The sequence below is a fragment of the Trematomus bernacchii genome, unplaced genomic scaffold (assembly GCF_902827165.1).
Source record: "Trematomus bernacchii unplaced genomic scaffold, fTreBer1.1, whole genome shotgun sequence".
In the NCBI taxonomy this organism is placed as follows: domain Eukaryota; kingdom Metazoa; phylum Chordata; class Actinopteri; order Perciformes; family Nototheniidae; genus Trematomus; species Trematomus bernacchii.
The window spans coordinates 1039642-1052932 of NW_022987638.1; the positions used below are offsets into that span (position 1 = coordinate 1039642).

The 13291-nt window shown below is 40.9% G+C and overlaps 1 protein-coding gene across 4 annotated transcripts in view; it reads left to right on the forward strand.

Moving 5' to 3' along the window:
* Nucleotides 1–2946: 2946 nt before the first annotated feature.
* The window catches only part of shroom3 (shroom family member 3), a 64074-nt gene continuing 53729 nt past the window's right edge, over nucleotides 2947–13291 (forward strand). For 2 of the 4 annotated variants that reach the window (XM_034133143.1, XM_034133146.1), the window contains exon 1: nucleotides 2948–3485. In XM_034133143.1, the coding sequence (XP_033989034.1) occupies nucleotides 3345–3485 (141 nt within the window). In that variant the 5' untranslated portion in view covers nucleotides 2948–3344. Of the gene's footprint in view, nucleotides 3486–13291 lie in introns of all 4 variants that reach the window. The other 2 variants (XM_034133145.1, XM_034133144.1) reach the window with 2 other exon arrangements.

A 13291-nucleotide genomic window follows, 5' to 3' on the forward strand; every position in this document is an offset into this window, starting at 1 on the left:
TAATTTATTTTAATCTATTTTCTTTTACATTTATATAAGAAATATTTGTATCCTTTGTTTGGTGTTTGCACAAGTTTGTTAAAATGTGATTCAGAGCCTCAGCGTAAATGTAATCCAGTAGATGTGCACTAATATGTAATATCTAAACTTTGAAATTAACATGTTAATTATAAAATGTCCATGTTTAAAATATAAGGACTAGCAGAAGGTGAATATTGTGTTGAATTTCGTTCAAAGTATTTTGACCAATCAGAGTTCTGAGGGAAAACAAATCAGAATTCTCTTTTCTTCTAATTCTGGGATTAAAGTGAAAATTGTGACTTTTTTCTTCGAATTCTGACTTTAATCTCAAAACATAACAAAAAAATAACTTTTGGTGAGTCCTCAAACAAAGTTTCCGTGTCCCTTTGTCTTCTTCAGTGCAATTATATCTGGAGCTGTCTTCAGGACAAGTTGAATGTAATTCTCTTGCAGACCTCCGGACGGCGATCTTTGATAAAATACTACATGCTCTGCTTTCTCTCCCTCTCTACTGGCCTTAGAAAGAAACCACGTATAAAGAGAAAGAGGGAAACACGACTTAAAATCTTGTTTACTTTTTAACCTTCCGACATCAACACTCTCAAATTAAGTTCCACTTACAGATCAGCTATTTGTGGCGCTTTTGACTTCATTAGAGCCGAACATTTCAAAGCTGCTGTTTCCCCTTTAACCCTGCAGTTTGAATAGTAACTCTTCTGGCTCCTCGGCTTCTGTTTGAGCCTAATCCATCAATGTACCCAGTCCAGCTGAAATACATGGGGGCGCCTTTAACAACAGTCAAAAAAGTATAAAAGTATATCTAAACACCTGTTTCGCAGATAACTTGTTGTTCCTACAAGTCCAAAAGAGTAGATGATTATGTTGTTGAAGGTGCCCCTTACTGTCCTTTTTATACAGCCATGTGTAATTCATAAAGACGCTTTGTTCAACAGTAAGGAGTGTGAGGGAATTGATTCAGAGATACTTGCAGATTACAGGTCAGTTACAGATGTATAAATCCTGTAACCTGTGTGTGATTTGGATCTAGCATCTGCAGTCTGTGGCATTGTCAATGCTGAGAGTGAATTGTTGAATATCCGCTTTAATGCAGATGAGCTGTAGTGTAGACAGTCAGTGATGTGTTGATGATGTGATCCTACAATAGATCATCAAGTGTCATCACTCACATGTCTGTTGGAGTTTTGAAGCAAGCTGGGACTCAGTGGTCCCTGCTGCTTCATCACTGATGTACGTATAGGAGGGATAGGGGATAATCAACCTGTGTAACGGTAATTCACACTTTATGCAGCCACTGTCCAGGCGAGCACACGTGTTTAAAGTTGTGCACCCTAATGTTTCAAACTGTCAGCCATCAAAAGCAAAGTGGCTCTATGGATGGCCATCTGTTGTAAACAGATTCACCTTTCATAGCAGGAATTGTAATATTTTGGTGATCCTCTTTTCATCTCGAGCCAACATGACTCTCTCTCTTTGCACACGTCTGCACAGCCCTCCACTTTAGAATATAATTCACTGAAGTTTGCCATATATTGTCGCATATTCATTGTCCTAAGTGTTTTAGCTTTTTAGGTTCTTTGTATATTTAAATTAAAATGTGGTGTAAATACTTTAAATAGTTTCTTAAAAATACTTCTTTCTATTATATTAATATCTTTGACCTACTCTTACAACTTATTTTCTTAGTTTATGTTCGCACCACCTGACACCAAAGCAGATTCCATGTATGTGTAAACGTACCTGGCAACAAACGTGATTCTGATTCTGAACATGGTTTCATAGTCCTCAGCTCTGTTTGGGGGTAGCCACGGGCTTTGTTAGCTCAGCATTTATTCTTTGATAATAATGTAGTGCCGAGAGAAGGGAGTCGGAGGCGGTGCATCGGAGGTACAAATCTGGCTTTATTGAGCAGCAGAAATACACATGCTGTCGGGTCGAGCCGAGAAGAGTAGAGAAAGTGAAAGGGGGAACACACAGTAGGTACACAGTAGGTACCGTAAACACATGTGTCCGTGCGGAAACAATACCCCCAACCTGTAGTTCCATGATTGGATTATGTAACCCCAGTGTATGAATCAGTGATCACTACAATAAGATGATTTCTTTGTATTACTTACAGACAACTAAAGACAGAATTATTGGAAAGAAAAGAAGGAAGCACTCAGATTCAGCCAGCCCTTGGGATGATGTAGTTTATTTGAATGATAATACCACACATCAATCTGACCTCAAACACTACATGTCAGCTCTGTGTTTCAGTTTGTTGTGAAGCGTTACATGATTGGATCCATCAGTTGTAATCTGGTTCCAGTGTGAATGGAAACAGTGTGAGCTGTGCTGTGAAGGATTGGATTACAGCTCCTCACACAGAAACACACTTCCTGTCCTGCATCCTCTTCTTCTCTTTCATCATGAAATAACACACTCTTCCTCCTACAGCAGAGGAAGGCCATAACAGTTATACACATTCCTCTCATGTCATGTTTTTAAATGGATGGTTGTATCAAAATATTTTGGTTGATGTTTGGATCGTTCTCATAACTGAAAATATTGAATAGTAGGGGGATCTGCAAAAGCTGTGTTAACTCTCCTGATAAACTCCCACTTGTTTCTATGAGCTTTCTTCCTTCAACTGTATCCTTTATTTTATCTCTGTTTTCATGTAATCATTCCTTCTTACCTAACTCCCTTTCTTCTTTGATTATTTCTTTCCTTCCTTCCTTCCTTTCTTTCCTTGCTTCCTCACCTCTCTTGTCCCCTGCTCTCACCCTGCCTCTCTCCACCTCTCTCTCTCTCTCTCTCTCTCTCTCTCTCTCTCTCTCTCTCTCTCTCTCTCTCTCTCTCTCTCTCTCTCTCTCTCTCTCTCTCTCTCTCTCCTCTCTCTCTCTCTCTCTTTTCTTCTGGCTCAGTGAGTCGCAGTAAATCCTATTGTGATGGTAAACTGAAATTCGGAGAGAGAGAGAGCAGTCCTGTTTTAGCTCTGGTCTTGTTTCAGTTTGAGGAATAAAGCGGTGTTTCGGACTTCCTCCTCTCAGTAACCTGTTGCCGCTCCTCACAGCCTCGGTAGTTTTGGTTGGAGTCTGCCGGAGAACCAGCCTCTCTCTAAGGAATGCACTTTGCAGGACCCGCAGCCCGGTGCTCGGACACCTCCTTCCTTCTTTTTCTTATAGAGAAGTTTTAAATGAATGAAGGAAATGCGCTCGTGAAGGATAACCGGTTTTCCGCAGTCCGGTCCCCCCCTCAGTCCGCCGGGCCGCCGACGGGCTGAGGAGCCAGCAGCCGGGATACAGCGCTCCCTGGCCGGCATGGAGAACGGAGTCCGGGCGGGGCTCCGGCAGCAGGCGGGCGGCTGGGTGCTGCTGGAGGCCCGGCTGCAGGGCGGAGCGCCCTGGGGCTTCACCCTGCAGGGAGGCCTGGAGCACGGAGAGCCGCTCATCATCTCCAAGGTGGGACTCCATACTGTCATGTGTCTGTCATCTCTACAGGGGGAAAAGTACTCAGATGGTGTACTTAAGTAAAAGTAGAAGTACCAGAGTGTAGGAATAATCTGTTACAGTAAAAGTAGGCCTACTGCATTCAAAATGTTACTCAAGTAAAAGTAAAAAAGTATTGCCATCTAAAACTAGTCATTGTGCAGATTAGTCCATTTCAGAATAATATATATGATATGTTTTATAATGATTGATCATGAAAGTGTTCTCAAAGCTGGTAAAGGTACAGCTAGTTGTAATGACTTTGTATACTGCAGGGTAGCTTGTGAATTTACTCCAGGTGGAACTAAAGTCTGATTTAACACTTGATTATATTTCACATCATTCATCCACATCTGTAAAGTAACTAAAGGTATTAAAAACTTGTAGTGGAGTAATAGTAAAAAGTAGCATAACATGGAAATACTCAAGTAAGCAACAAGTACCTCAATATTGGACTTTAGTACAATACTTGAGTAAATGTACTTAATTAACACCACTGCTACTGAGACCATGCAGTGTCTCTGTTGTGTAATAACCCTAATATACTAACAAATATAGTCAAACTATAATTTATTTGTGTTTATCTATGACCAATGATTGTTTCGATAGGAGGCGTATACAATGTTATGATTCCTTTTAAGGTAAAGTAAAATACTAAAATAAATAAAAAATCCTACTCTATTTGATAAGAATTTTAAACAAAAGGCGTGCATGTTTATTATTATTTTTGTAATTCCTTTCTGTAAGTGTTTTCCATGTCCTCCTTGTGACCTATATTGAGTCTGTGATTTAAAGGGCAGGGCCTGCTCCAACATTTTTATATTTCACTTCCTTAAAGTCGTACAACAGGCAGATTTAAAATAATCAAAATCAAAGCAAAGGAGGAAGAGATTTCCTGATTTTAATTATGGGTCAACATTCTCATTTACCCTCAACAACAACAAGAGTACAGGAAAGTGCTTAAAAACCAGCTGGATACCTGTTTCACCCTTTCAGGTGGTTGAATCATCATTAATAATGTGAGGGATAGCCTGAAGTATTATGGCAGTGTGATTTTGATTTAAAATGTAGCCTTGTATAGATGTTGCCACGGTGAGTCTGCTGTACCATAATATTTTAATAACTGCTGACCTGTCGTGATTTCTACTAAAACCAGAAATCACGATGATTTCCTCTGTGTGTGTGTGTGTGTGTCTGTGCGCGTGTGTTTGTGGGTGCGCTTGTGTGTGTGTGTTTGGAGGTTATTCTGGGATGGAGGCCAAACTGCTGTAAAATAGGACAAGAATGTGAAAAATGTGTTTTCCTCCATGCTTTGGAACAAACTCATGCTTTTATTTGGTTCTATGATACTGGAATAGAATCTCAGATAACATCTGATAAAAACATTGATTGTTGATTGATTGATTGATTTTAAATAGGATTAGCGTTAGTGCTACCTCCACTCTGAATCTCTTCTTCCTCCTCTTTGAGTCAACAGAGAACTGATCAGTGGGGATCTCCATCACGTGTTGAGCGGTCACACAGCTGTGTGTGCTGTGTGTGTCTCAGCTGTTAGACCTTTGTATGTTGCTTTCTGCTCCCGCTCACCCACACGGAGTAACCATTCAGATTATGTTATTAGTTCTTAAAACTCTATTTATGTTTCACCTGTCATGAAAACTACTCAGCTATAAAACACTGATTTGATTGAGTGAGGTAGGCCGATGGGATCCCACCAGCCATGACATGACATGACACACACACATACACACACACACACACACACACACACACACACACACACACACACACACACACACACACACTCACGACCTTAGCTTGTTTATCATCAGTGCAGTGCATTTCATTGGCTCAGAGGTCACAGTAAAGGTTCCGCTCAGGTTAAACAGTCTTAATGAGTGTTAATCTGAAGGTCCCATGACTGGCATCACACTGGATGAGCACCAACACTGCAATGGTTACACATTCAAATTGAGGGGCTCTCACCACAGTGGCCTGGGTCCTTTATAGAAGCTGCCCACTGCTCCTAATACTAGGATGAGTTAGAAGATTTTCACTGTGTGTGCAGCGCTGTGTAAAATGTGGCGACATTAAAGAAGATTTCATATGTATCCTTTATTTCCATTTGCATTCCATCTATAGCAGCAGCTCTTAGAGTTGCTGTGCTCATGAATCAACGGAACTGTGGAACTATCTGGAGAGCAGCTCAGGCACCAAGGAGAGGCAAACATACTTTTAGGGACACAATCTGGACATGATGAGTGATATACATTCCACCTACATTCATTTTGATTGGTTTACCTTAAAAGAGGTGAAAAACAGACCCAAGGATTATTAGACCTTCATTTGCAATGCGTTAATTTCCGCTTCTGATAGATAGATGGATAGATGGATAGATAGAGAGATAGATAGATGGATAGATAGAGAGATAGATAGATAGATAGATAGATAGATAGATAGATAGATAGATAGATAGATAGTTAGATAGAGAGATAGAGAGATAGATAGATAGATAGATAGATAGATAGATAGATAGATATATAGAGAGATAGAGAGATAGAGAGAGAGATAGAGAGATAGATAGATAGAGAGATAGATAGATAGAGAGATAGAGAGATAGATAGATAGAGAGATGGATAGATGGATAGATAGATGGATAGATAGAGATAGAGAGATAGAGAGATAGATAGATGGATAGAGAGAGAGATAGAGAGATAGAGAGATAGATAGATAGATAGATAGATAGAGAGATGGATAGATGGATAGATAGATAGATAGATAGATAGAGAGATAGATGGATAGAGAGAGAGATAGATAGATAGAGAGATAGATAGATAGATAGATAGATGGATAGAGAGAGAGATAGATAGATAGATAGATGGATGGATAGATAGATCGATAGATAGATACTTATTGATCCCAATTTGGGAAATCATTTTGTTACAAAGCAGCAGTGTGTTCAGACATTAAAATACAAATACTTAAAAAGTGGAATAGAGAAAATAACAATTACAAATAAAATAAAATAAAATACAATTCAAATTCTGCCGTCAGGTCCAGTAATAACATAACATTAAGATGGCTTTTTAACGACTACATTCCAAAATTAAGTTTTCCAAACTGTTATACACATGCATTTCTTTTTTGTTATACTTACAAATACACACACAGGCATTTGTGTTACAAATGCACACACACAATACACCCATGCTAGGGATGATTAATAATCTTACCCACAAAATGTTTTCCAACTTTAGGAAAGGGGATCACAAAATCTGCTTTAAATCACAAACCTAACATTGAGCAAGTCCCTACAGTTGGTCACCTTATCCAGGGCTCTGTAGCTTCAATGATTTGCTTGTTTGCCTTTCATATATACTAATAGTGTAGTAACAGACCAGAGGCAGACGTCCCTGAGTGTGTGGCATTTGTCCTAACCACTTTGATTCTTTGCTTAACTTTTAGATATTTAGCTTTCCCCCCCTTTAAAATATTGGAGATATTGACCTATCATTTTCCTCCAGTTGAAACAATCTAAAAGGGTTCAAACTCATTTTGGTTGAACTGCATCACTCGCATCCACACCAAAGCACCCTGTGATGAAGGCTGGGTGTAGATACTGCTTCAATTTTTGATTCAAGCCAACACAAAACTATTGAGAACCTTTCAGTAACAGAACCTTTTTCTAGGCAGAACCCCCCCCCCCCCCCCCCCGCTCTGTCTGAGGATTTCTTCCCAAATCACACAGTCTTTATTGATTAGAGGAGGTATGTTGTTATAGTCACGGTATGAGCTCTGTTTGGATATCTCGGCTGCAGGATAATGAATTTCAGCTGGAATACCGAAGTCCGTAACACACACAGACACACACAGGGTTACTGAGTGATCTGCACGCCTTATTTGGGTATATTTATTCCTGAATCAGGCACACAGTGAAGGCATGTGCACTGCTCCTCAGAGCTGAGCAGCAGTTTACATTTTAACTCTCTGTTTTTCTTTCACAGCTCTGAGAGGATGTTTCATTTCTCGAATAACAACACATCATGTACTCAGACATACTTCTGAACAATTTTGATTCTTCTGTAAACACATCTGTATCATTCAGTGGCCTGGGCCTCACCTCATTCTCACATTGGGTGATACATGTTATGAACTGCCATGTTGTCTTGTGTAATGTTGTGAGTTCCCCCTCAGGGCCATCACACATAGTTGATTCAAGTCACTCAGTGAATACAGTTCATGAGCAAAAACACTTCAGTGTGTGGGCCAAGACACACTATGTTTTGAATGAAAGGTAACACATGTTGTAATTCAGCAGGGTCAGACACACCCTGTGAGAAATTCTTGGCAGTTGTTTTAACATTCAAAGAGTCCAGATAGGCGGGGTTCATTGTTTCAGAACAGAGCTAGAAACCACTGTCGATCACTGGAAACAGTTGAGGGTTGTCAAAACAAATACGGGCACTTTGGTGTTCGGTACTGCCGGTTCCCTCAGGGTAACGCAGACCTCTGATCTGTGAGGTCATATAGAGGTACCTGAGGGGAGCAAAGTTTAGTTTCAGAAATCTAGATTTAGGCAAAGACAGGATGTATGTCAATGAGTCAATGAAGAAGCAAATAATGCAAACTGTATTTACCTCGATCTGTACTAGTTTCGGGCTTACTTTTAACTATAGTCAGAGGTTTCTTGTATTAGCATCTTGTAGCCATGACAGGAACCACATGCTGTTTCTCTTACATCACGAGGTAACATTTACATTTCAATAGTAGGGCTGATTCCACTGGAGCTTTCTGAACCTTTCCTCTCAGGTTCAGAGCGAATCCGGTATTGTTTGCTAAATGACAGGTGTACAATACAAATACACACATGATAAGGAAGGAAAATAAATCCTTCTTATTATCTTGATTCGGTCCTAGTTGTGGTCAGATCTCATGCTGATTAGATACGCTGGGGGAATTAGAACAAACATGGTGCATGGAAGCAATTTTGGGTACTGTGCATGGGCCACTTGGACTTGGCTGACGAGAGTCACCTCAGAGACGCAGGACAGCAGAGGCATCCATGCACTAAAATACAATTCATACTCTGGACATCTGACATTGGATGTTGGGAGGTCTCACTCTCAGTGGTGCTGGTAAGCCTGAAGCATGCGCTCTCCTCACTTCACCCTGCAGAGGAACCTCTCTGACAGGCAGCCTGAGGCGCCGTTTACACGAGGAGAAAACGGCTTGTATCTGCATAGTTTCGCGTGCGTATAGCCCTATTATTTAGACGAGGCCGATAGAAACTGACCACACAAACGATAACGGGTCCCAAGGTGGATAGATTTGCAAACGAAACGCTCTGGGGGGTCAACCGAGTCCGTTTAATCGCCTCTATACGAATATTGCCTGAAAAAATAACGACAGCCCCGCCTCTTCGCACCTCTTCCCACCTCTCCCCCGCCTCATTGCTGATTTGTTTCTACAACAACAACAACAAGAATGGCGGATCACAGGGTTGCTGTTGTGCTCCAGACGCTACTGACCATGATTAATATGTTAGTAGCTACAACTACGGTGCTTCTACGACAACCACAAGCAACTAGTGGACATGAAGAACCACATACACGACATGTGGCTAAATCCACCGCGGAGAACAACCAGAAAGGCGACCAGGAGAAAGTTTTGGGTAAGACCGGGCAGAACTAGCAGTTGGTGGGACAATTTTGTCAATGGCGTTGTCGTGGACGATGAATGGAGGGAGAACTTCCGCATGTCCAAAGCCTCTGTCGTTGCCCTGACTGAAGAACTGCGCCCATATATCGAGAAGAAAACTACAAACATGAGGGCGCCAATTGATCCACTGAAAAGGGTTGCTGCGGTTCTAAATTACCTGAGCGACGAGGGAAGGCTACGGAAGACTGCTAACGCCTTCGGAGTTTCCCGCCCGTCTTTGTCCCTCATTATTAGGGAGACATGCAGAGCGATCACCATCCACCTGGGTCCAAAATACATCAAGCTGCCTTTTACTGAGCCCGAGACCGCGGATCTGGTTGAGGGGTTCCATTGTACACATGGCATGCCACAATGTTTAGGAGCAGTGGACGGAACCCACATCGAAATCAAGCAGCCATCTAACGACTCCACTAGTTACATCAACAGGAAAGGAAAATATTCCTTTAATGTACAGGCTGTCTGTGATTACAGGTACCGATTCATGGATGTCGTGGTAAAGTGGCCTGGGAGTGTGCATGATGCACGGGTCTTTGCTAATTCCAAGCTAAACATGTACTTAAAAACTGGAAAGATCCCTGCTCTGAAAAAACAGATTGTGGACGAAGAGGAGGCCATACCATGTATGTACATAGACTGTACATTTTTTTTAAAGGTGTTTATTAAGATGTGATAAACATTCTTTGTTACATTCCCTGTCCTCACTGTGCAGCTCCTTCAGCGACAGGCTGCTGTACAATATTCATATACCTGGCTAGGTATATGTACCTGGCTGCTAAATCTGAGGACTGTTACAGGATTTTTTGTATTATATCCTAACTGTTTTTAGTACTTTTTAATGCATGTCACATGTGTGAAACTAAGCAAATAACTATGTGATTCTCCAATGTCAAAAGTGTGAAACTAAAAATAAAATTGGCTGCAACCACTTCCAGACTTTCTTTGAACTTAATGTGCAACAAATGTCATCATCCTCATGAATGAAGTTATATGGCCCATTCTACCGAGTCAGGTTGTCCATATATATTTTGTACCGTATTTATTTACACATATAGTAAAAGAACCGTACATTTTGATATGGTATTTTCAGACTGTATTGGCCACTAGCGAAACATAGTACATACACTGTAGTAAAAAACTATTATATTAACCTGTTAAGATTGTGTTACCTTCCCTTCTCTAAATAGTATTTTAACCAATATTTGAGGATTTTCAGTAAAAGTAATATAAGCAAATGTTGAATCAAAGTTGAATTTATACAATTCATAAAAAACATAATGAAAACTTTCTTTGTGAAATGCATAATACTGATCATATTGATTCCAGAGATGAAATAGAAGGGAATGAGGCTATAATTTTTTTGGTATTTTGAGCAAAACACTTCATAGACATGTTTTTTATACATCTGAGACTATAATATATGCCTAACAATAGTTTGGGCTTTACCATTAAGGCCCAATGTGACATATCACAGTTCAGATATTTGACACTAGGGGGGGGGTTACTTTTCATAAATGTGGTGTATTTAGTCAAAATTAGGTTTACAAGGTGAAAAGGACTTACAGCCTCCCACACACTGATATAGATATCTCACTGACTGTAATGAGGGAGAAGGAAAGAGAGTGAGGAGAGTGCTTGCGGAGTACATTGACCCTTACATGAAAGACAAGACTGTTCTTTTATTTTAATAAGGTTTTTTATTAATAACATTATTTATAAATGTGTACACAGTAAAAGGGAAAAAAATACCTTTGCTAGCTAAAACAAAAAGTGATTCTCCGGCTGGTTGCTTCCTCCATTAAGTCCAACATCCGGCTTTTTAATCGCAGCTCTTCCTGCACCGCATGTTCAGCTGGAAGCTTCCTCTTCATGCGGTCACTTCTGTGGCCGTCCAGCCGTGCCTATAATAAACCAGAGAAAGTTTGAATTAATACACAATAGGACCATAGCCACCAGATAACAGAACACAAAAGGCATGTTGTGAAATAGCTCTCAATACATTTTACAAATAAAACAGCTCTAAATACTTTCTAATTTTACCAAGCTTAAACCGGTTCAGTTTTTCAGTGGAAGGTACTGCATCATAGTATATAGCAAGCCCTTTAAGATTGAAATCATGAACATACCTGGAGCAGATCCCTGCGATGACTCACAACCGCAGCAGTTGGCAGAGTTCCGTTGGATCTACTCGACTCTGGCAAATCCGTGGAATGCTCCAAACTCGGGGATGAACTTGGTCCGGGCGACGACTCTTCCATGTCGAACAAGTCCCCTTGTACCTGTTTTAGTTTCGCTGTAAGCTGGCCCTGTGAAATTGTGTTCTTCTCGTGAGGGAAATCTTTTTCAGTCGGGGTCCTCGGATATTGCGCCTGAAATAAGTCGGCTATCTCCGTATATTTAGGCTTGCAGGACTCCCAGTCTACATTATCCTGTATTTTTGTCGTCTTATACTCAAGTGTTACACTTAAAAGAAGTTCCACCTCGTCGTCGGACCACGAAAATAGCTCCTTTCTTGCGCGAATAACAGCCATCTTCGTTTGTTTGTTTTGTTTGTGCCTCACACACATCCGGGGGGGATCTTATACTCGCTGCTTTTGGTGTATTTTGTGGCGGAAGTTACAGCGCCACTTACAGTCCCGCCATATGTACTACAGCTTTCGAGCGGTCTCGTGTGGAAGTACAGCGCCACTTACAGTCCCAGCATATGTACTACAGAGTTTCCAGCGGCCTCGTTTGAACAGACACGTTAAATGAAACAAATGCATGTGAACGGAAGACTTTTTTGAATACGAATACTGTGCATAAAACGCAAACGGCCTCGTGTGAGCGGGGCCTGAGATACTGAAGCAGGAAGAGAGAGGCATGTTGAGTTGAGCTGCACGCAGGTCATTTACACCTGGCTGTAATCTGATGAGAGTCTGGATGATCCAACCACATGCTGATTACTGTGTGTGCTTTCGCCTGTTACACCTGCATAAACATGAGTTCTTCCTGATGCACAGATACAGACCACTTTAGTAGTACCAGGTGGACATGGACACTTAACATTGCACTCACATTATATGGTCAGCTTTAACGTCCTCTGTGTTCATAAAGATGAAGACAATGACCAGGCCAACTGCAGCACTGTGAAGCCATTAAAAAAAGAGTTATCTCAAGTTTTATAATGTCAGAGGAACACGGAGCACGTTGCCTGGAGTCTAAATTTGGCATCAAAATGTAGAACAAACTACTGCTACTGTGATCAAATCTGTCCAATGAGTATGTTCTGCAGAGATGTTTTGACTACCATCTCAGGATTTGATTTAGCTCATCTCAAAGAGGAGACAATGTGACCTTAAAGAGGACGAACATTACATGTCATTTGTTAGACGCTTTTATCCAAAGCGACTTACATGCATTCAGTTCTGTGGACAATCCCCACAGGAGCAATTTGGGGTGAAGTGTCTTGCCCAGGGACACAACGACATGCTGACTGCAGTGGGACTCGAACTTGCTATTCCCTGATTCGAAGTCCAACACAATACCCACTGAGCCACAGCCTGCCCACGAACAGACACACACAGACACAAAGTGATAAACACACAGGCGCTAGACGTTCAGATACTGCTGCACACACGCTGACAGGCTGCTAAAAGGCATCATCGGCAGCACTGATAATGCAGGGGGTCATGCTGATAAATACAGAATGTGTGTGTGTTTGTGTGTCTTTTGTTATGGAGTTTGCTTGTTGAAATGACACTAAGATTGTACCAGCTATAGCTCGAGAACATGAAAACTCACTCAATAATGCAAAAATGTTGGTTATCAGTTGATAATTCATGTGTTTAGAAAATATAGGACGAATAAGAAAAAAATTCAAGGACCTTATTTTGCAGTACAGCGCTAGTTTGTCCTTGTATAAGTACTTTATGATACAATTGTTTTTATTTCACACTGATACTTCTTTCCAATGTGTAATGCCTTTCAGGTATATTTTACTTACTTGAACGCATCCACTTCTATAATCAGTTCTCTTTAAACATCCATAATAAGCAGGTGTAGTACAGTTGCCAAAGTTATTT